Here is a 25538-nt window from a genome sequence, read left to right on the forward strand (position 1 = left end):
AGAAGAGATGGAACTTCTGGCAAGCCCATCTGCCACCTCAGAGACTTTTCAAAAGCCATCTCATTAACATAACAAAAGACATTTATCTCCTTAATCACTTAGGAAATTCCAAGAGTAATAATAATTCAGTGCCAGAAGCTGGGATGCATACCAAATTCTTATTATAAATCATAGTTTTATGAATAAGACTATCAGAAATAATTTAAAGCAGGTTAATATAGGCACCATAAAAATATGAGGCAATGCAGCAAGGTAGAAAAAAAATCAGAATTTGGGGTCAGGTTTTATGTCCTTGCCTTGCCTCTTAACCAGTAGGGTGACCTTGGAGCTGAGTCTGAGTCCTTAAGCATCGTTGTAAAACTAAGATGATGGTAGACACACCTCCCAGTGTTATTAAGATGATTAAATGATGTGTGTATTATAGGGTATGATGAGCATTTGGAGAGCAAATTCTCCATTTTAAGGCCAAGAAATCGCACAGTTATGAAATAAACTGCTTAGCAAATTTCTTCTTCTCAGGCATAAGACAGGATGCAGGGAACTAGCAGGACAACTATTAAGAGAAACAAGCCACACATTTCTTAGGCTCCCAAAATGGAGAAAAACCTGCATTTGCATATCCATATTTGTCACAGCATTTTTCTCTTCCATGACCAGACAGTCTAATAGTAATTTACAGCTATTCAGCAAATACTGGACCAGGTAGCAGTTGAGTGATTAGAAGGAGCCATCCCAGGCCTGAGCCTGAGTTTGTTTCACTGATATGGCATGTCTGGTTTACCTTTGGTGGAGAGGATAGTACTTATATGACAAAGAGTACAAAATCCCCTGGCAATGGATAACACTGGCTCTTCTACTCTGCAGTAAAGGCCAAGTTGCCTGTTTATTAGCATCCTACTTCTCTAATAAACTTTCCTTCTTCCTAAGAGTCTCTCAATACATTGTTTTTATAAACCTTGGCTAGCCACCCCCAACAAGGCAGTCTCGTTCAATACTGTTAACTATTATTCCACCCCAAAGAGTTGTACAGAACTTGATTTGTGGGCATCCAGCAATTAACCGAGAGAAACAAAACACCACAAAGCAATCTAACTGGGAAGTGAATGTAATCTTTCTTCCCAACAGCTGCACTATCAGAACCTTTCAGAGCTAAAGTTAGAAATAAGATTATCAGTTCAAGGTCACTGCCACAAAGACTTGGGTCACTATATTGTAACTTAATATGGCTAATAGAGTTATATCCAGCCACTTGAGACTGAATTATTTTCCCTCTTCCTGTTAATGTGGAACATATAATCCAAATGCTTCAAATCCTTGGTCATACATTTTTAATTTTCACATTTTAATTTGCACATTCTGGAATAGATAATGTTTTTTAAAACTCCCTTTTGTCTTGCAAATTTGCCTACACAAATTAGAATGAGCTAGAGTTGGTTGGCTAGAATGAGCTTCTCTATTCAATAGGTCTATTGAGGGAAGAAAGATAGTACCAAAAAGTATGGGGTGGTTGCTTTGCATGAAGATGATTCCACTTCAGTCCCAGGCACCTCATATATAGCAGTGATCTCTAAAGCACAAATCCAGGAGTAATGTCTGAACAGTCAAGTATGGCCTTAAGCTTCCTCTGCCAATTTGTTATTGACCTATGTTTGCAGATGAAGGTAGGTGGAGAACCCCACACTTTGCTTTCTGGATTAGAATTACATAAATATCCAGTTGCTTTTAATGAGTCCATTGTGAGAAACAGGATGGATATGTCCTGGGAGCTGCGAACAGCTTTTGAGAAGCTCCCCAGGATTTTTTATTAAAGCTGTTTTAGGTGGTTTGGTGACAATCAGTTTACAGAGAGCTGTGTATCTCCTGCTGCAATAGTGGCAACTGGGCTGAATGAAACCAAACCAACCCATCCAATCCAACTCAAGCCAAATCAACCATAAGTGCTGGCTTTTTGCCACGAGAAATTACTCTCTTGGTGGCCCATTTCAAGATAGGGACATGACATCATCACTACACAGGAAGCTGGCAAGATGCACAGAGCTGGCTAATGGCCAGTGTGAATAGTTTCCAATATAGCACTTGAGCAAAGGTTTATTAGGGAGGGAGAAAATTTGGGATAAATATTGCTCTGCCAGAGAAAAATTCTGTTGGGGATTGGGTCTGGTTTTAAAACTGAGCTTAGTTAGGACAGACTGATTTTCTCAACTTGGGTGTCTTTTTGAACATTCAGAGCAACAATATGGGGCCGGAGAGATAGCATGGAGGTAAGGCATTTGCCTTTCATGCTGGAGGTCATCGGTTCGAATCCCGGCATCCCATATGGTCCCCCATGCCTGCCAGGAGCAATTTCTGAGCCTGGAGCCAGGAATAACCCCTGAGCACTGCCGGGTGTGACCCAAAAACCGCAAAAAAAAAAAAAAAAAAAAAAGAGCAGCAATATTCCAAAATTCACTGCAGATCTAACCTTCACTGCCTCTGCCTCATGTGAAGGATGATTATCCCAGAGGGGAAGGGGACTTTAAGTAGGGGAAGTGAGAGAAATCTGGGAAGACACATAACTTTTTCTGTTCTGAAAATCCACTGCCTCTGAGGCTAATAGTGAACACTTGGTGTTTTTGCAAGATCTCCTAGGCCAGTGCCTTTTCAATAGATGAAACTCAACAGATTCTGAATTCTTAAGACATTATCAGGGATCTGGTTTGCATCCGGAGAAGTGGGCTATAGCTGAAAAAAGGGACAAGAAGGGAGTACAATATGTTCAGGGGCTGACAGTGGCTAAACAACTTGCTTTGCATGTGACAGATCCTGATTTTATGTCTGGTACCACATATGGTCCTGAGTATCACAAAGAATTATCCCTGGTCAGGCATCCAGAATTAAAGGCTGAGTGTGGCTACACATTCCCCCCACACCCTAATAAGCTCAGTAAGAGCAATATATTAACTTTTTGACTACAATTGGAAGGGAATGATTTGGTCAAATATACCCGAACAAGTAGATGCTAAGCCTTCAGCAACAATTCCAGACCTGAATCATTTAATGGTCTCACATATAAAACTGCTACTTTTTCAGTGAAAAGTTCAGACATGAATCATTCAATGGTCTCACATATAAAACTATAAGCAAAAGCCAAGAAACACATGTCTTTGGAACTTTTAAAGTTCTTTACTCTTTATAGTATTTGTCTCTGAATGAACACAAAGAAATAGACATTTATAGTAAGTCCCTTTCTTTCCTCACCACCAAGCTCCTTTATTGTACTAATGTGCTTTCCCTCATTCAGGAAGTTACCCAGAAATCAGAAAGAGAAAATCAGTCAAATAACAGACAGAAGCAGATTTAGTTGCTCAGGAATTTCATGTAAGGAAAAGTGTCTACAGAAAGAGAAGTGCCTCCAAATCCAAGGGAATGCTGAACCTGAATGACAGTAGGAAATAAAAAATTCATTGGGGACTCTACTAGAGTTCACGAAACTATTACCAACTTCTTATGGATCTCCAGCTCCCGCACCACGCTGCTGAACTCCTCAAAGGATATTTTCCCGTCTCCGTCTTGATCCAGAATGATGATAGTTTTGTCCACAAGCTGTTGGAGCTGCCAACTTTTCAGGTTGCTTCCCACCATCATCTTCAGCACCTGGAAGAGCTCCCCGTTGGAGATGTAGCCGTCGTTATCAAGGTCATAGATGCTGAAAGCAAACTTCATCTTCTGCTCCTCTTCACCCTTGACACAGAACTGGGAGGTTCCCTGGATGAACTCCTGGAAGTCCACTTCTCCGTTGCCGTCCACGTCAAAGATGTCAATCACTCGCTTCACCAACGGGTTGTTCCTCAGCTCAGGTATGGACAGGAACTCCTTGGTGCTCAGAGCCCCAGAGTTGTCCAAATCCAACTTCTTGAAGCTCTGGCTCAACCTTTTAATTTCCTGTTGGCTAAAAGGGTGGCTTATATCTTGGGGGAAACTGCCCTCATTCCCCATCGTGGATGATGGCTTCACACACACGGTTTGAGGAGGGAACAGTTACAAGACTTGGGTACTGGATGCGGTTACTCGAGCAGCGACGGTTACACTCAAAGACTGTGGGGGTGGGGTAGAAGGCAGAGAGTTGAGGATCCGAGTTAGGGTGCATGTGGAGCTCAGTTGTAGTACTTCCACTATTGGACCCCAAAATGAGGGAGGAGGAGGGAAGAACTGAGAGAAAGTTGTGTGTGTGTGTGTGTGTGTGTGTGTGTGTGTGTGTGTGTGTGTAGGTAGGTAGGTAGATAGGTAGATAGGTAGGTAGGTAGGTAGGTAGGTAGGTGAGATAGGTAGGTAAAGATATGGATAGAATATAGGTAGAGAGGGAGAGGCTGAGTTCTTGCTTGCGGTCATTGCCTTTTATGTGTTGCCATCATACCCACCCTCAATTCTCTTGTCTATTATTTTAGCTTTTTAATGTTTCACATTATATTTTTTTCCTTAGAAAGGGACTTAAAGAGCAAAGGGCTGTATCCTCTGCGACTCACAGCACTGGTCCCAGAATAGTCAGTGTCTGACCTATAGTAGTAAGTCATATGTTAATATGACTTAGTGATAGCCTATTGTACTCCCTGACTACTACTTATTCCTATTGTTCAGGTCAGAGTTCAGACAAAAAGGGATAACATACATACATGCTATGTTTGATTATATAATCTACAATAGATTGCACGTGGTATGCACTATATGTAATCATGCAATGTATTTATGTTACAAATGTTAAGACACAATATATAACATATAGAAATATTTTCCTAAATTCCATGGAATAGGAAATGAGGATTGGACTGATACTTTCACTACTGATCACTGTTCTATCTAATAAGGACATGGGGGTTGGATTCCAGGCTTTTAATAAAAATCTGCCACCACACACAAAAGAATCTATCTGCCCAGTGCCTCAGCATTTCTGACAGTCCTTTTTTTTTTTTTTTTTTTTTTTTTTTGGTTTTTGGTCACACCCAGCAGCACTCAGGAGTTAATCCCGGCTCTACACTCAGAAATCGCCCCTGGCAGGCACAGGGGACCATATGGAATGCCGGAATTCGAACCACCGTCTTTCCTCACGCAAGGCAAATGCCTTACCACTGTGCTATTTCTCTGACTCTCTAACAGTCTTTTACACGCAAATACCTTCTGAAAAATAAATACTTTATTGAGGGGTATTTCTCAAGAAGATTCAAGTTGCAGGAGTAAAAGTTCTGTCACCCTATTAACCTGGAATCTGTCATTTCATGCTAGGTCACTCTCTCTGTTGGACTGAACCTGGAGGTGCCCTGCAGAGCTGCCTGTGCTCAGTGATAGTGGCCTTTTTGCTGTCTAACTCTAATCTCCCTTTACCTTAGTTGGATTTGTCCTTTCTGGTGAAAATTGCTCTCATATTTCTTCTCTTAGGGACAGATAAGTTACTGCAAATATTGAAGAAATTAATTTGGTCAGAGAGAGCAATCTATTTCAAAGGTACCCAGGAGAATTCTAGGTCACTGAATCAAAATGAAAGGGGCAAATACACCCTCATTTAAGAAATGCTGGGATTATATGAAAAAAAAAATGCTCACCATCAATTAGGAAAATCCAAATCAAGACAACAATGAGATATCATACACCAGTGAGGATGACACATATGAAAATACTGGGAACAATTTGTGTTGGTGGGGATGTGGTGAAAAAGCAACTCTCATCCACTGCTGATAGGAATGCTTGCCTGGTCCAATCCCTATGGAAAACAGTATAGAGGGTTTTCAGTAAACTAATAATAGATCTCCCATATGACTCAGAAATACCACTTTTGGGTGCAAATCCCCAGGACAGAAAAACACAGATCCTAAAGGATGTATATACATCACTATTCATAGCAGCACTCAGTATAATAGATAAGAGTTGGAACCAATTTAGATGTCCAGCAACAAGCAAGTGGATCATGAAGATGTTGTTCATAAATACAGTGGTATACTTACTACATAGCTATAAGAAATAATGCAGTCATACAATTTGATGCAACGTAGATAGAATTGAAAGATATTAAGTGAAGCCAGAAGAAGAGTAAGTGCAGAATGATATCACTAATATGTGGTATTTAGAATAACTGCATGAAAAAATGCAATGGTTTAAATGGGAGTTGTCTTGAACACTCTTGACCCCAGAGTATAACAAAGAGAAGAAAAGAAACTGAGTGAAGGAGGAGAAACACAAATGAGATAATGAGGCCAGGGGTCAAGTAGTCTCAGGTGAATTGGTGGTGTTAAGAAAGGACATAACAAATATCCAAGCCAGAATCAATAACAATAAAATCATGACACCCAAACTTTAACAATCAAAACTTAAAATGGGCCTATTATGCTGGCAGGCTGAAGTGGAGGTAGGTTGACACTGCTGGTGGGATTATCCCTGAAATTTTGTATGTCTGAAAACCAATTTTAAAGAACTTTGTAAGTTTTTTTTTTTTTTTTGGTTTTTGGGTCACACCCGGCAGCGCTCAGGAGTTACTCCTGGCCCTAACGCTCAGAAATCGCCCCTGGAAGGCTCGAGGGACCATATGGGATACCGGGATTCGAACCACTGACCTTCTGCATGTGAGGCAAATGCCTTACCTTCATGCTATCTCTCCAACCCCTACTTTGTAAGGTTTTAATAAAATATTAAAAAAAAAAAACTGGCTATATGTGACTCAGCAAAAGAATGATCCCATGCACATGCGAAGTCACTACAGAGGGGAAAAAATGATAATGATGACATATTCTCTTTTCTTTAGCCCCGCCACTAAGTTTTTGGGTAACATGAGGAGCAGGCACTACAAAGTCACAGGATTCCTAATCATGATCTCTAGATAACTGAAGAGAAAGAGTATGGGTTGAAGGTTAAAAATTTAATGACTAAACTTGTCACCCCAACTGACTGAATTAACTAGATCTGAAAGAGGCATGGTAGGGTAGAATTAATTTAGAGCAAGAAAATACAAAATTCAAATTTAAATAGTCCTTGGCCAAGGTGCTAGATAACAGTTTTTCTATTTGCAAAATGAAACAAATAATCAATATTTTCTGTCATATGAGGATTAAAGTTGACATTAGCCAATATGATAAATGTCATTGTCATGAATAGTTTTATTACTAATTTATTACCACTTTTTACTACTTACCATTGTTATTTACCTTGCTGGGAAGAGAAAGTTTTCTAAGATTCCTGGCAGCCTAGGTACTAAAATTAAACATGTTCCTCACTACTCTAAGACTTTACCAACATTTTTTCTTTCTTTTATTTTTTTTTACCAACATCTTTCTTCTTTGTTCTTTATTTAAGCATCACAGTAATAAAATTGTTCATTACTTATTTTCATTCATACAATGTACACCACCTTTCACCAGTACACATTTCCCAACATCAATGTCCCCAGTTTCCCTCCTACTCTCTTCCCCTTTCCCTGGCCTCATTCCTTGATGACTGACTTCCTCTAAGTTGATGATAGCTTTTTTTTTTAGAAAGGGAGTTCTTTTTGCTAGTGTGGACACTAGTAAATGAGGTCCTCTAAGTGTATTTATTGAAAAGTGGTGAATGTTGTGGGGGAGAGTATAAGGATTTAGTAAAAGAAATTCTAGTTCTTGACCTGTCCCTAGTTATTGTGAATCCTTAGTGTCTGCACCTCAGTATACTCATGAGATAAAAAGTACAACATCTGGGGGCCGGGAAGGTGGCGCTAGAGGTAAGGTGTCTGCCTTACAAGCGCTAGCCAAGGAACGGACCGCGGTTCGATCCCCCAGCGTCCCATATGGTCCCCCCAAGCCAGGGGCGATTTCTGAGCACATAGCCAGGAGTAACCCCTGAGTGTCAAACGGGTGTGGCCCAAAAACCAAAAAAAAAAAAAAAAAGAAAAAAAAAAAAGTACAACATCTACTCTATTGCATGTTGTTATGACCAAATGAAGAGGGGTTGTATATGGAAATGTAAGCGAAGGAAGAGTGTCATGTCACAAGAGTTAGCTAATGAATGTCAGACAATACCAGAAACAGGATATCACTTGACATAAAGAGTAGAGCATCCAACCAGAGTTACTTTCCTTCTTGTCTTGTAGAGCATCGTATGTTGTGAAGGAGTGACAGTTTTAGCTAATGTGAAGCTGAGATCCCCATGGTTCTGCATTTCATAAATTCTGTAGTTCCACGTTGTTATAGGAACTAATGGCACAGCTTCTGTGATCTCCAGTCACTAATTTTAGTCATTTCCATGCAAAACACAGTTTGTTGCCTTTTCTCTTTGTCAAAGTGGACACATCTGGACAGTGGGAGATTCACAGCAGCAAGTAACTAAAAATGGTTGACTGTACTAGAAGAAATCAGAAGCTTGGCAATATTTCTGTTTTGAAAGTCTTCTGTTCTTATTCAAGAGTTTTGAGATTAAAAACTACTATGAGATGATCACTTCCAAAGTGAACTATATTAGAAAATAAAACTCACAGAAATGACAAAAGTCATGAGATATGTGACTTATAAAAACATCTTTCTAAATTAGTTCAGAAAAGGGCTTTAAAGTGATATCACTGGTTACTCTAGGAACTTCGAGTTTTTCCAGAATCATTAGCCATATTCCCTTACTTTTCTTTATACAGTCAAACATTTAACATCTATGTGTATCAAGGTTAGCCATTATATAGACACATATATTTTAACCACAGAGTCCTGGGTTAAAATTTCTTGAGCATCAACATTTTTACTTGCAAGACAGGAATGATATAGCAGAGTCATATTATTATAAGTTCAAATTTTGTGACTTCTAGAATTAAAAATATATTTAAAAATAACATGCTCCCTGACATGCAATCAATCATTGATAAAGGGGTGAGAAATGCAAAATGGAGCAAGGAAAACCTCTTCAACAATTGGTGTTGGGACTGGTCAACCACTTGCAAAAAAGTGAACTCAGGCCTCCATCTAACATCATACACAAAGGCCAACTACAATTGGATTAAAGACCTTGATATCAGACCCAAACTATAAGGTACATTGAACAACATGTAGGTAAAATACTTCATGACATTGAGACTATAGGCATCTTCAAGGAGGAAGCAGCATGCTCCAAACAAGTAGAAAGTGAAAACAAAGATAAACAGATGGGACTATATCAAGCTGATACATCCTCAGAGGAAATAGTGCCTACGATACAAAATTCACCCACAGAATGGGAGAAATTATTCACCGAATATCCATCAGACAAGGAGCTAATATCTAAGATATACACAGTACTGACAGAATTTAACAAGATAATGCTCAGGGATTACTGACTATGCTCTCAGGAATTACTTCTGCAATGCTTGGGGACCATATGGGATGTTGAGCATTGAACCCAGGTTGGTCACATGCAAGGCAAGTGCCTAACCTATTGGATTATTTCTACAACCCCAAGATTTGATATATTTGATACCATTTCCATCCCTTTTCCCCTACCTACTCCTTTATTTTCTTTCTCCACCGCAAATATTTGACTGTAGCTTGCTTTGTTTTATCTATCTTGGATGTGACCAATCTTATTTAAATCCATTTAAAACAAATACATATGGAGTATCTACTAGTGCTAAATCTTCTCAGGTAATGATGCTTTCTGAGAAGAATAAGACACAATCCCTTGACAAATATACAGTTTTTGTTATCAAGATATCTATAGTAAGAAGTATGACTTAAGGATGTAGCACCTCCTGGTCAATCCTCTATGTTTATCCTGTTTATTCAAAAAAAAAAAAAAGAACAAGATTTATTATGCTTGATTTTCTTTTGTAATTCTGAGATGGTGTCTAAGGGGTGTTCTGTATAATATGATTTTCAGTCAAAGTTTTGTTATGGGTATAATTATGTATCCGAGTCAATGTTTGCTCACCCATAAAACAAAGATTGTGATTGCTAACTCAGAGCATCCTTCTCAGACTAAATGAAATAGAAAACAAAAAATTAGGCTCAACACCTAGCAACATAGGTACAAATACAGTAAATGTAATGATTATTAACTACTTGTAGGCATGCCTGGAATACTGTAATGCACTCTACTTATATACTCAGGCAGATACACTCAATTCTTGCCCTATAGATACTTATAGAGATATGAGGCTTATATGAGGGATACAATAATGACCTAAAGCAGATACTTTCCAATCCGTTTCTCTCTCTTTTTTTTAAGAGATTATGTAAAGAACACCTGGGATCTTATAGTTGAGATTTTGTGTCACAAAATTGAGATTTTTGTAACACAATTGGGATTTGTGATGCCAGGGACGTTTTTAGGAATACAAGTAAAATTTCTATAACTTAAGAAATGACTAAATTAAAATTTTTTAAATTAATTTATTTAAAAAAAAAGGATTACATAGTTGACATAGCTGATAAAAATACATTTTTTAGGAAGACCAAAAGCAACATGTTTTTTAAAAAATAGAAAATTGAAAGAAAAACAAAAGAGATGGAAGAGAAAGGAAAGAGTATTTTTGAAAGCTATTGACTCACAATGAATTAATTGAAGCACCAGCAGAAAGTTTAGTAAACTCTTCTTTATTTTTTCTTAGAAAGGAATGAGTTAAAAAATATAGCAATAACGGTGTGAGAGTGGCAATTGTTGTTGTTTGCATAGGCCCAGCAAAATATGGGTAAAATGGAAAAAAGAAGCCTTGTCCTAAATACAAAGAAACCTAATCCCTGAAGTTCTCGGGAATAAGACCGACTCTGGGCTCCAGGACTAAATTAAAATTTTAAGGAAAAGAAGTTAACTGGACTTTGTGGACAGGGATACATGTTTCAGGAAGAAAGAACTTCATGTGCAAAAGGCACTGGAGCAGGAGGAGCATATCAAGAAGGGGAACTTGAAGAAGGATTATAATCAGATGAAACTTTGGTCTGACCTAGCTCTATTTAGATTTTACTCCTGGAAAGCAACAGTTATTCTGTCATTTTTTTTGTGTGTGTGTGGTTTTGGGGTCACACCCAGCACTGCTCAAGAGTTACTCTTGGGGCCAGAGAGATAGCATGGAGGTAAGGCATTTGCCTTTCATTCAGAAGGCGGTTGGTTTGAATCCCTGGCATCCCATGTGGTCCCTTGAGCCTGCCAGGAGTGATTTCTGAGTGTAGAGCCAGAAGTAGTCCCTGAGTGCTGCCAGATGTGACCCCCTCCCCCCCAAAAAAAGAGTTACTCCTGGATCTGCGCTCAGAAATCGCTCCTGGCAGGCCTGGGTAACCATATGAATTGCCGGGATTCGAACCACTGTCCATCCTAGGTCGGCTGCGTGCAAGGCAAATGCCCTACCACTGTGCTATGTCTCTGGCCCTGGAAAGACCTGGGTGACCTGAGTGGGGTGGAGACCAGTAGCTGGGAGAGCAGCTAGCAACCAATGATGTCTGTGCAGTCTGTGAACATCTGAAAAGCAGTAAAGATGATAGGTAATTCTCTGTTCTCTTTGAGGACTACCCCAATGAAACACATCACAAATGGATGGCTTAAACAAATGGATTGTCTCCTGGTTCTGGAGACTTAGAAACCTAAAATCAAGATTCCAGCGGTGTCCTATTTCTTCTAAAGTCTAAAGAGGAATCTCTCCATGCTTATTTGTAACTAGCTTCCATGGGCTTGTTGGGCTTCCATGGGGCTTGTTGGCAATTTTTGTCGTTCCTTGGCTAACAGCATATGCACATGACTTTGACCTTCATAGTCATATGTTGCTCTCCTGTGCTCATTCATACCTATGGTAGTGGTCTTATACGAGAACCATTCATGTTAGTTGAAGGAATTATCCTGGCCCTGCATCTGATTTTAACTAGTCACTTGGATAGTGAGATTTCCAAACCAGGTTGTTTCCTGAGGGCTATGAGTTAAGGCCACAGGACTTCAACATATCTTTACAAATTGACCATAACATCATAGATGACAACTTGCTGGGTTGAAGGCTGTAGGAAGCCCCCTAAGAGGAGGCTCTAAATGTGAATACCTAGACTTTCTCAGCATATCAGCCACCCTATCAAAGTGTAATGAGGGGGTACCCAGTAAGGGATCTAGGGTTTTCCCCACAAAGTTTTCTTCTGCATCCTGTGTGGAAGCTACAAAATAATTTCATGGCTAGAGAGGAAGTATCTTTGGACAACTTGGACACCATTTAGGAAATGTTGGTACAATTTCTATAAGAATAGAATTACTCTGGTGAAGGGGGGGGGGTGTTATTTTTATGACAGAAACCCAACTACAAACATGTTTGTAATCATGGTGCTTAAATGAAGATTTTTTTTAAAAGAATAAGAATATTATGCAGCCATCAGAAAAAATGAAGCCATGAAATTTTCCTATACATGGATGGACATGGAAACTCTTATGTTGAGTAAAATATATCAGAGGGAGATAGACACAAAATGATCTCACTCATCTACGGGATTTTAAGAAAAATAAAAGACATTGTAATAACACCCAGAGACAATAGATGTGGGCTGGAAGGAACAGCCACATAATATAGAGCTTACAACAACAGTGTAATTAGAGTTAGAGAAATAACTACATTAACAACTATCATGACAGTGGTAGTGAGTGAGAGAAGTGGTATGCCTGTCTTGAATACAGGCAGGAGTGAGATTGGGGGCTTTGGTGGTGGGAAGATTGCACTGATGAAGGGGGATTGTCCTTTTTTTTTTTTTTATAACTGAAACCTAACTACAAACATGTTTGTAATTATGGTGTTTAAATAATAATAATAATAAAAAAGAATAAAATTCTCCTGGGGGCCAGAGTGATAGCACAGTGGTAGGGCGTTTGCCTTGCAAGCGGCCAACCCCGGAAAGACTCCGGTTCGATTCCTGGCATCCCATATGGTCCCCCGAGCCTGCCAGGAGCGATTTCTGCGCGCAAAGCCAGGAGTAACCCCTGAACGCCCCGTCTGTGACCCCAAAAACAAACAAACAAACAAACAAAAAATAAAAAGAAATTCTCTGGCTCAGTGAAAGCTAGTTGGCTTTTCTGATTTTTTTTTGTGATACTCCCCATCAATACCACTAGATGGCACTATGCATACGTAGACACACATTTCATTCAAGCAGAAATTTTCAGTGCCCGGAGGCAACTATTTAGCACTTGGAACAATTAGGGCGGAGGCTTGTTTCTTGCGATTTCCCACAAATTTCAGTGTGGAAATCTAAAAAAGTAGTGAAGGAAAACTGTTGCTCACAACAGTCCTAATCAATTTGAATATTTTTTATAGGTTTTAGTTGTTTTGTGAATGTTTCATAAATAACCAGGAGTTCATTGAATTTAACCAGGAGAAAACCAGAACTAGTATGTGGTTTGGGATATGTAAGGAAGATGGAGTTGAGATGATTCGGCGATGAACACATACTTTACATGTGGCACGCCTCATTTGAGCCCTAGCATCTCAAGATCTTCCCCCAAATCTCCACACCCCTATCAACACCAAAAGCAAGCCACTTGGAGTAGCTCATTAACATTTCTGGAACTGGCCCCAAGAGCTGTTAACAAGAGTGAGGGAATTAACTTTCCATACAGCAGGGTACAAACTTTTGTCATTCATAGTAAACAGAGAGCCAGTTCTGACTAGCATGGCGAGGAGGGACTTGAGAAGACATGGTGAGGAGGGACTAGAGAATAGTACATCCCTAGCTGGCCTCCTCAGCAAATTGACTTTGAAATACCATTGACCACACTTAAAGAAAATAGTTGCCATTTCTTTAAAAATCTTTTCTAAACACTTCCTAATGATGGGTACCAATATCTTGCTTTCCCACTTAAACCTAGAAGCTGAGTTGAAGGAAAGGAATTGAAGGAAAGGAGTAATAGCAGACCATTAAAGGTGGTTAAATAATTCAGCACATCACAAAATTCCAGAATAATTATTTCTCATATTCTCTGAAAAAGTTTTTAGTTAAAATATGTAAACAAAAATCACTTCATTGTAGTTCATGTGGAATTATAAGACACTTGGTGTCAGATATTTTGCATTTTTGGAGATGAGTCTGAAATGGAGAATGCACTAATTGTAAGTTTTTTTTTTTATATGTTTATTATCCATTTTTTCCTATGCTCACATCTCTGATTCAGAGAAGGAAGAGGGAACATTGTTAAGTGTAGTGTTCTCCACAAACTTAGCTCATTAAATGTGTCTCACTACTTAACAATAATCTCTGGAGGTGCCCAAGACGGAAGTAGTAGAGAGAGTGGAAGTGGTAGGCAGAGACACACAGGAAGGGACATAGGAGTGTGACCTCAGGAAATCTGTCCTGGAGCTGAATTTCACTCAGTAGTTCCAATTAGTCTCTCCATACAGAAACAAGAAAAGATATCTATGTTCTTTTATAGAATCTGGATTGGAAGAACACAGGGAACATTTAGGGTTTATAATTTAATTGTTGGTCAATTTATGCCTAAATGCAGGGGGTTCTCATCATTTTAGAATCTCCTGGGAAGAGAACAACTTAAAAGACATGGTGAATATTGGAGTCTAAGGGTTAATATAGACAAAATGAAGGAAAATGCTCAGAAAACAGGACCCCAAAATCCAGAAAGCTGGCACTGATGCGGAAAGCCATTGGTCTTGTGATCTCTGTTGGTCTCCTTGTTACCAGCCAAGAGATAATCCCTTTAGACAAGCCTTCAGCAAAATATTTGTCTGGATTCACTAAGACCTTCTGATGAATAAATTGTTTATCCCTATGAAATAAGTCAAAAATTTATTTAGTTTTTAAAAAGGATCTGCACACAATCAAAGAATATTGTTTTCCCTCATATGATTCTTGTGTCAACAAATACAAAATATAAAGGATAATTAGAGTTCTTACTCCATGAGGCTGTTAGTCCCCCCTTATCCCACTCTTTTCTTCTTATTTCTATATATATATTATATATATTGGTTTTTGGGTCACACCCGGCAACGCTCAGGGGTTACTCCTGGCAGGCTCGTGGGACCATATGGGATGCCGGGATTCGAACTGATGACCTTCTGCATGAAAGGCAAATGCCTTACCTCCATGCTATCTTTCCGGCCCCTATATTTTTTCTTAATCCTCCATGGCACCTCTACTTTGACCATGTCCACCAGGGCTGGTCCTCAGCAGAGACTGGCATCAAACACGATAGGCTGCTATACTGTTTTTGTAGAGTAAAGCCAAAGTGCATTGCTTATAATAAATAATACTAAAATTAATAAAATAATTAATAAGCAATAAATAAGTTCATTATAAGTTACATATCATAATATAATAAATTACATAATAATTATGATATATTGATCAACATAATAACTATCATTTCATTTCTTAGCTCATAGCTCTGGCGAGTTATTTCACCAAATATGGAGGGAATTAGCTTTCTCCGGGAATCCTTTGATATCAGCTTGACCTTGTGAGTGTCATGGCTTACAGTGTCGCTTGATGTCTACTTGCTATCTTCTACTGCTTTTCTTGTGCAAGAAGCATGGTATATATAGAGTTATTTAAAAATCCCATCTCTCCTTTGCCTGTGAACTCTGTATTCATCTCTGACTTGGCTGATGGATGAATGTTTCAGTAAAGGAAGGAGGAGAAGCATTTCTTAGGTTTCCTTTAAGTGTCATTCTATTCCACTTCATAGAAAAAAACGCACGTAAAACTTTGTGTTTCTTTGGGTTTCCAGAAAAGTGCTATCTGGATACATTCCATTTGACCTTATGCTTGGCTTAAATATTAAACATAATTACTTAGGTTATTCCAAGGAAGCACTCAGCTGTCAAGGTGTCTCTCGACATATAAGGGTTTTCAATTTAAAGTAATCTACAGTCATTAACTCTCCTTGACTCACCATAACTTTCATCAAGTTGAATAGCAGACAGTGACATTTTAAATTGAAAAAGGAAGGGGTAAAGATGAGAAAGGGGCAGAAGGCTGTAGAGATGTGACCTACTTGTCAAGAGCAGAAAAAAGACTGCACTAAAACTCACCCTCTCCTGTCCTGTACCATTCCCTTTGGATTCTTAGATAAACTGCACAGAAAAATTGACCGACATTGAATTTAACTTGTGTGATCTCTTTGACTACCACGGTATAATTGTCAAGCCCTTTCCCATGCCTTCCCCACAATGTCTAGGAGAAATAAGGGATCATCCATGAGCCCATTTCCTCAAACATGCCTCAACTGTTTTTCATACTAGATGTACATTTTCACAGTCTGGGATATGGTTAAGTTAACAGATTCCAGAGTTAGTGGTAAGCCAGTTCATTGTCTATATATTTCTCAGACTCTAGAACCTTTAGCTAATTATATAAGAAAGCATCATGGATTTCTTAGTGTGGTTATAACTGCCTCCCTGACGGGAGGGCTCCAACAATCCAGTGAGCTATGTAAAAGAAATCTCATGGCACCTGGGAAAGAATTTCTATTTTTGTTTTTGTCTAAACAAGACATAATTCCATGCTTGAGTGCTTGTTCATTTTATGGTGTGTGTGGGGGGCATAACCAGCTATACAAAGGTATAACTCCTGGTTCTGTATTTAGGAATTAATCCTGGAAGTGTTCAGAAAACTCTTTGGTCGTTATAGATCAAATCTGGGTCAAGTGCATGCAAGGCAATTACCATACCATATTAACTTTCAGGTCATGTGATTTTTCTTTTTATAGGGGGAAATAGGACAAATGAGTTTGGAAACCTGTCCATAAACTTGCTGAAAATTACCATGTTCTCTAACATTGCTTATTCTTCATTCACACAATAATCAGCTGAAGGTCACTCATTTGGTCACTCAGATGATGATTATTAATCCTTTCTATCTCCTATGTGTAAAGAACATCTAGGTATAATATCTCTTTTCCATATACCAAGTCAAAAATATGCAATTGTGTTATCACAATTTTTTATAGGAGGAGGAATCACAGAGAGGTCAAACAATTTGTACTCATGATATTGTGACACTTTCCATTGGACGTGGTTATGAAACTTTGGTCATTTTTACATTTCTAGCTATCTTTAGAGGGCTCCTAACAGTAAGCAGTTCAAATTTCAGCCTTTAAAAAATTACTAATGAATGTAAGAAGGAATCTTCACTCCATCCTTGAACTGTGACCCCATTTACTTATTGGATTAAAGTTCAGCATTGAGAAGGGCCATGATTCAGAAATTAACAAGAGACCGACTTTGGGTCTCTTCAGTTCAGAGATGAGATGAGGGTCAAATTGAAAATCACATCAGGTATGGGGTGGGACAAAGTATCCTACTGGGCAGTTACTTTGATAGTAAGAAAGCCTCAAATACCAAAAAGTTTAATATACTTTTAGGCTGCTTCAAAAGTTCAGAGATGAGATGAGGGTCAAATTGAAAATCACATCAGGTATGGGGTGGGACAAAGTATCCTACTGGGCAGTTACTTTGATAGTAAGAAAGCCTCAAATACCAAAAAGTTTAATATACTTTTAGGCTGCTTCAAAATTTACTTCTGTTCTCTAATCCATAATTAAGGCCTTTCAATTGTCTTACTGTCACATTCTATATTTTGTTAGTGTGTATTTGTTTCCTTTAGCACTCAGTGACACGAGGCCTATGCTCCATGTTAAAGAATTATATAGCAACCCAGCTATATAGGAATTAAACCAAGGCTTGAAGAAGAAGCTTAAGTCATCACCCCAAAGATGGAAAAACTGCCTTCTTGGAGTAACTATATGGTCAGGATGACCTGGCTCCCAAGAACCAGGGTGCTCCAGTGTACAGCTGGGTGACCTCTCTTTCTGTGGGGGAAGATGTTGATTGATTGGCCTGTGAATACTTTGCTCTAACCTAACTGCCATGGGGATATGCTGGATATTCTTCTTTTTTCTTAATTTATTTTATTGAAACCATTGTGATCTACAAAGCCCTTCATGGTTGAATTTCAGATATATGGTGAGTCAGGGCCATTCTCACCATTGGATATTATTCTACCCTCCTGTGTTCACTATCTTTTTCTGTCCATACCCCCCTAATTTTGATTATAATGTTATGATTTACCAAGTTCTTCATAATACAGTCATTCCAGGCATTAAGTGTTCAACCACTAATCCTACCACCAGTGTGATCTTCCCTTCACCAGTATCTTTGGTTATCCACATCACTACCTTTGAAGCACAAACTTACTATATAGATTGTTATAGCACAAAGGCAAATGGAATTACCAAATCTTGGATCAACACAGTCAAATTGAAATGACTATTATATCTCTCCTAGGTATCACTTTTTTCAGTGTTTAAGGATTTATTAAGGATTTGTGGCTTGATACTAGCTGAACCTTCCCACTAATAGTTAAGCTCATTGAGCTGGGTAGATATATTATTATGTAATTTTCCTATAAGACTTCCTGTGGTACTACTAGCTAACATTCCAAGATATTCAGATGGTTCAGGATTTATAGATCTAAACCAAATTGGGTAGCTTGGGAGTTTGGTAAGGTAAAGCGGTGGAGTTGGTTGGCATTGGATTGTTGTGGTTCATGCAAAAAGGGAACTCTGTCCCCCCTGCTTTCTGATACTGCCATAGAATTATCAATCCTGACCAAACTACCTGGGAAGTATTGGCATCCATTCTTTCTTCTTGCCATCCAGTTTTGTGGCCTAGGGAAGGCATCTATAGACACATTTTCAGGCTTCCTTGATAAGGGATATGGAGAAAAATGGAGGGTGGGCAGAGACTGAGGTCTGGTATTTACTCCCTACTTTCTCCCAGCCAGGCCACTGCGATTAAACAAAGGCATAGCTCTTGTCAGAAAATTCTCTCCTATTATTCTTCTCCATTTAAGAATGGATTCTTTTCATTCCCTCCACTTGAGCCTATGTGTGATATTGGTGCTTTTACATTAACTTCCCTGGAAAACTGTACTGTTTTTATTTGTTTGTTTTGTTTTGGGACCACACATGATGATGCTCTCTAAGGTGACTCCAGCCCTGCCCTCAGGAATCATTCCTGGTATGCTTGGGGGACTATATGAGATGCTGGGGACTGAACCTGTGTGCAAGACAATAGCTCTATCCACTCTACTATTTCTATGGCATTAAAAAGAAAATATATATGTATGTATATATATACATACATATATATATATTGTTTGTTTCCTTAAGCCAAACTTCTGTGAATAATTTTGTTAAAGTTGTCTGCTATTCTCTGCCAGCTTTCATGTTTCTTCTTCCTTTTTGACTAATCCCACTGGTCTAAAATGTACATTATTCAGCCCATTATTTAATGGAGACTTTCAACAAAGTTATATATTTTAGTAATTCCTTGAAGAATTTTGGGAGTTTGCTAAACTGTGATCTGTTGCTTGCTGTGCCTTAGTTTGCAAATAACAGATTTCACAAAAATGTCGCTCCAGAGCTCTTAAATCCATTCAGTGACTTAGAAAAAAAATTGCCCTTTTTTGCTGAGTCAAAGAAAAATGCAGAAAAATTTAAAGCCTACCACACATTTTCCCCAGTGGAATAGATCAACAATGATTCTACTGTGGACACAGGCACAGTTGCTCTGCAAAGACTGTAGGGAAACATCTGAAGTCAATTTAAAATTCCTCTCTGAAAATTGCTGGAGTCTGGGCTGTGGAATTGGACCTGCAATTTCCTAGGTGACTCTGGGGAGCTGATAATGTCCTGGAATTAAAAAAAAATGAGTTTACCCACCAGAGAAACTGCAGCTAGGCTGCTCTGGGCTTGCCAAGAGATGGGAGGGAAATAGATCAAGGTTTTCCCAGTGGACAGAATAATAGGGCCCAACTGAAGGAAATAGAAGGCACGAGTTGGGCTGGGAGCTGAGGAGAGGCATTTTTCTTGTCTTGTTACTAGATGCCCACATAATTCATAAGCCAAACTCGGATTTATTTTTTAAATGAATGGATATTTAATGACTCTATCTTTAATTAGCAGGCATAGATTAGGATTGTGTCTAGCTAAGGAGAGGTTAGGCTGGATTTAAAAACAAACCAAAAGCCAGTGAATATTTCCTAAAGAGATATATTGCAAAAGGTGGATATGGTTCAAATATATTTCTATTACTGTGTTTTGCCCTGCACTTCTCTTCCAGAAGAGAGATGTAGGGTAGGAAAGGAAGTGGAAAGGTTCTCATTGTGATTCATAAAAAGGATAAAGAAGTTGAAGCTAAGGAGGGTTAATGATTGACACAAGGCAAGTTGATTTCAGAACTAGCTATTTTTCTCTATTAATACAGCCTAGCTGTGCTGCCACTTATACTTGATGACAAGTATAGTATAATAGGCACAATTTCTCCTGATTACCTTTTTTTTGAAAGAAATTAAGGGTACAAGCCTAAATATGGAATAAGTAACAGGGGATATAGAGGACAGAGGGCCTTTTTCAGAGGAGATCAGGCTCAACTAAAGAACAGAAGACTGGACAAATTCGCCTGTCAAGATACAAGACTATGTATTGCTATTTAAATGTGCATAGGAGTTCATACTATATACATTTGTCATTGCATAAACGAGAATATTCCATAGTACACACCACCGTGCCTGGAAAAACAGCTCTATGTATATTTATAACATGTCCTGAGAATGGACTAATCCTCACATTTCTACACACATGTGAATATTACACACATATGCACATCTCTCAAGGTCTAATGAATGTTCTTTTTCCAATATATTTTCCTTTTTCTCCCAACCTCACTTTTTCCAAATCCAATTAAACTGGGAATTAGGCCCAGAGTTGTCTTAATGTACCTGAATGTAATCCAGGTAAGAAGCTTCTAATCCAACTGCTTCCAGTCAAATAAATCGAGTCTTTTCCTTAAATAAGGTTTGATTAAACTGCAGTAAAAATTTTTTGGGTATGCTTTGTATGAATAAAATGGACAGTTTAGGGCTTTTGCTAAAATCTATACAATTCTAAAATGATGAATACAAGCATAAATGGTTTTGATTAATATGTTTTAGGATATATATATGATTTTGGGCAACACCCAGCAGCACTCAGGGATTACTTCTGGCTCTGCACTTAGAAATTGCTCTTGTAAGGCAGGGAGGGGACCATATGGGGTGCTGAATTCGAACCACCATCCATCCTGGGTCGGCTGCTTGCAAGGCAAACACCCTACCACTGTGCTATCTCTCCGGCCCCTGTTTCAGGATATTTTAAAGCACTTAATCTTTTCATCTTTACCATATGCCATAAAGTAGATATTATAAATCCTCATTGACAGAAAACTAAGACTTAATATAGCCAAATAACATGGCACATAGCTGGTAAGGTTCACATTCAGAAGTAAATACAAAAACTATTAGGCAGTATTGTATAAAATATCAAATACTCAAATCTCAGAGCAATGTAATAAGGAACCAGATCCATCATATCCAAGCTGGAATGTATCTTGAGTATAATAAATACGAACACCAGTTATAAATATAAATATAAATTATGTATATATAATTGAAGATGGGAAGAATGAGAAGGGAAACTATTCTCCCATCTAGAATAATGAAGAGGAAGTTGGTAACATATTCAGAATCTTCTTCTGTCTATAATTTCCCCCCAAAATTTTGCTTTTGCTATGTCTTCACTCCACTTTAAATATGTTTTAGGCAGGGGAAGCTGCTCCATGAAAGCAGTCCTTTCTTAGGGAATGAATTATAGTTGGTCTTATGTCATGCTGGGATTGCATTTCTTTACCATGGCTTGGCTTAAATTTCAGTAGATGACACTATTTTTGTCAATGAAATATAATAAAACCCATCATCAGACTTCTGAAAAGGGCTACTCACATCTGAAAAGAGCCACAAAAAGACATCTAAAGGCATTTATGTACCCCAGGAAATCATCAAAGAAGAGGCAGTGATGCTGTGGCTGGAACATACTTTCACAAGATATATGAGAATTTATGAAGCTCCAGCCACCTCAAATATTGAGTAAATTGATTGAAAGGAGGCAAAGAGATGGTCCATGGGTAAAGAGTGCTTCAAGGAAATAGGAGCAAAAGATGTTCTGTGGGAAGTGGATGGTCCTAGGTTGTTCGTTTTTATTCTTTTCTGGAATGAAGAGGTAGAATAATTGAAGTAAAGGTTAGAATGTAGATGGTCTTTCCCTGAAAAGTACTTGACTTTTCATTCCTTCTCTATCTATTATAAACAAGTTGAAAGGTCATGGATATCTTTAAGGTAGTGTAGGGGAGGGGAGAATCCTTGGCCTGAAGAGAAGGCTAGCTGGAGCAACTGGCTGCTGTGAGTTTGTAACTAGGTAGGGCTTTGTCTAGATAGGGAAACCAGATCTATAGAAAACAAGATTATTTAGGAACATTTACATAACATTCCTATACAGTAGGTTGGTATTTTGTTGTTTTGGGGCCACTTCCAGCAGTGCTCAGGGTTTACTCTTGGCTCTACACTTTAGATATCATGTTTGGTGATGCTCCAGGGCCACATATGGTGCTAGGGATTGAACCTGTATTGGGAATGTGCAAAGTAACACCATCCACTGTAGTTGGTATTTTGGTAATTTTGTTGGGATTTTCTATGACTAGTTGTTTACTGCCTTCTTAAAAAAAATTAAGTAGGAAAAGCTTCTCTGACAGCCACAGTTTTTCTCTTCCTTTTACTATTGCTATTTCTATTATTTACTATATAGTATGTCTTATCTTTTTCCATAAATGGTTTTTAGCTTAGAACAAAACTGGGGAGGGAGTTTATCAAAACCCATTTATTGAAGATGGAAAACATTGTTTTGCTTTGCTTTGTTTATGATCCACACCTGGTGGTTTCAGGGCATATTCATGGCTCTATGCTCAGGGTAAAATATGTGGTGCTGGAGATTGAACCTGGACAAGAGCCTTTCTCACATGCTATCTCTTGCCCACAAAGAGAGAAAAGATTAGGAGTAGTTAGCTAATTAGTTGTTAACAGGTTGGGCCAGTATAAAAGTCCAGAAATATGCTCTTCAAATTTTTTGTACTTTGTGCTATCAATCTACGGATCTGCATTGGCAAATTGGTTAGTCTCAAAATATTTTCCCTTTTAGGTGTTCAGGTGGAGGTAGGTTCTGTATCTTCAGAGCATAACACACTTAGAGGATTTCCCGCCCTTAGAGGGTTTCCCTGCCAATTAGGTGGGTCCTTCCCATTAATATCTGGGTCTTATAGGCTCCAGAAATGGCAACAATCAAGAGGTGTATATGCTATTAGAGAGATGGAAGACATTCAGTGTTACTGGTTTTTAGGAAATGACTGTGAAGCTCCTCATGTCTTACTGAGAGTTCTGAATCACTTAACTTGGATCATGTTTTTGTTTGTTTGTTTGTTTGTTCTACTATTTTGGCTTCAGTTAACCAGTCTTCACAACTATGGCAAATGTTTATAAAACAAGTCATTGTTATTCTGCACAATTTAAGCAATTGGTTTGTTTTTTCTTTTTGACTGAATTAATTAAGCTTGGTGTAAGTCCCAGAACATATACTTTATGAAAAATCATGCAAATTTCTTCAAATAAAGATAAAACGTCTGCTGCCTGGAGTTGTAGCAGAACCAATTAACTAAAGTCTCTAGTAAAACTTCTGTCATATGACAAGAAACAGAACTTGATTGTTCCCATGTCCTCTTTGTTTACCAATCTTCTCAACAAGACCTTTCATAATGATGAATATCAACCTTCTGCGTCTCACCTTGAAAGTACTGTTTTTATGTCAACAGGTATAATTATTGTGTATTGTCTCTTTCCATGATAATACAAACACATCAGAGACAGGGATCTCTGTCAATTTTTGTTGCTCTTGTTCTGTGATAAATTAAAAATATTTAGAAGAGTGTGTGGCACTTTAGTAAATGGATTATCAATACAGTTGAACAGAAAGGTCCCTTTATTCAGATGGTATACATCTGTGAAACAGTTCAGGTATATTACTCAGAAGTGGAGATAATTAATCATATATTTAGTGCCTCTCCAATGGCTTCCATTAAATCACCTCCAATAACATCATCTTAACTTTTTTTAAACTTTATTTGATGATTGATTGACTGATTTTGGGCCTTACCCAGCGGTACTCAAGGGTCCCTCCTGGCTTTGTGCTCAGAAATCGCACTTGGCAGGCAGGGGTCCATATGGGATGTTGGGAATCAAACCAGGTCTCTCCCAAGTCGGCCTAATGCAAGGCAAATGCCCTACCACTGTGCTATCTCTCTGGTCCCCAGCCTCTTGACCTTTATAAGGCATCAATACAGGATTTAGTCAAAGGAGAAATATTTTTTCATCTTACAAATCATGTCAATTCAGTTATTTAATACACTTTAAAAAAAGAATTATTAAAACATTTAGAACTCAAGACTGACTTCCTTCTCTTTTTTTGATTGAAAACACAAAAGCAAACTCCAAAACCTGAGAGATGTTTGATCCCTGGCAATCTATACTACCTTGAACACTGCTAGGAGTAAGTCTTGGGTGAGGCATAATTTCTATTCTTTTCCTACACCCCTTGTAAAAATAACATATTTCAACTCATATTATACTCATTCTGGTTAGGACTGTTAGGATATTAGAGGTTTGTTTGTTTGTTTGTTTGTTTTTTGTTTTTGGGTCACATCCAGCCATGCTCAGGGGTTATTCCTGGCTCTAAGTTCAGAAATAGCTCCTGGTAGGCTCAGGGGACCATATGGGATGCTGGGATTTGAACCACTATCCTTCTGCATGCAAGGCAAATGCCCCACCTCCATGCTATCTCTCCGGGTTTGATATTAGAGGTAAATTAGTTGCCAAGGTCATTGACTGGTTTGCCTCAGTTTTCTTTTGTGGTTAATCGATTTATTTTTTATAGGGTTTTGTCTTTTCTTTATCTTTGCTTAGTTAAAGAAAACACTTTTTTTTTTTTTTACTTTTTTTGTTGTTGTTGTTTTTGTTTTTGGATCACATCCGGCAGCGCTCAGAGGTTACTCCTGGCTCTATGCTCAGAAGTCGCTCTTCCATTGAAGGGTATCTTGGCTGTTTCCAGAGTCTTGCTATGGTAAATAGTGCTGCAATGAATATAGGTGTAAGGAAGGGATTTTTGTATTGTATTTTTATGTTCCTGCTGTCAGGAGAGATGAAGTCATGAAATTTTCCTATACATGGATGTACATGGAATCTATTATGCTGAGTGAAATAAGTCAGAGAGAGAGAGAGAAAGATGCAGAATGGTCTCACTCATCTATGGGTTTTAAGAAAAATGAAAGACATTCTTGCAATAATAACTTTCAGACACAAAAGAAAAGAGCTGGAAGTTACAGCTCACCTCATGAAGCTCACCACAAACAGGGATGAGTTTAGTTAAAGAAATAACTACGTTTTGAACTATCCTAATAATGAGAATGTACGAGGAAAATAGAAAGCCTGTCTAGAGTACAGGCGGGGGTTGGGTGGGGAGGAGGGAGATTTGGGACATTGGTGATGGGAATATTGCACTGGTGATGGGTGGTGTTCTTTACATGACTGAAACCCAAACACAATCATGTATGTAATAATGTTGTTTAAATAAAAAAAAAAAAGAAATCGCTCTTGGCAGGCTCGGAGGACCATATGGGATGCCAGGATTTGAACCACCGT

The 25538-nt window shown here is 38.5% G+C and overlaps 2 protein-coding genes across 2 annotated transcripts in view; both read right to left on the reverse strand.

Moving 5' to 3' along the window:
• The window catches only part of GRIN3A (glutamate ionotropic receptor NMDA type subunit 3A), a 214829-nt gene that overhangs the window by 23956 nt on the left and 165335 nt on the right, over positions 1 to 25538 (reverse strand). The window lies entirely within an intron of this gene.
• PPP3R2 (protein phosphatase 3 regulatory subunit B, beta) lies at positions 3463 to 3975 on the reverse strand. Its single transcript, XM_049776123.1, has one exon. It carries the CDS (start codon positions 3973 to 3975, stop codon positions 3463 to 3465), a length of 513 nt encoding a protein of 170 aa, XP_049632080.1.

Source organism: Suncus etruscus, chromosome 1 (genome assembly GCF_024139225.1).
Source record: "Suncus etruscus isolate mSunEtr1 chromosome 1, mSunEtr1.pri.cur, whole genome shotgun sequence".
NCBI classification, from domain to species: Eukaryota; Metazoa; Chordata; class Mammalia; order Eulipotyphla; family Soricidae; genus Suncus; species Suncus etruscus.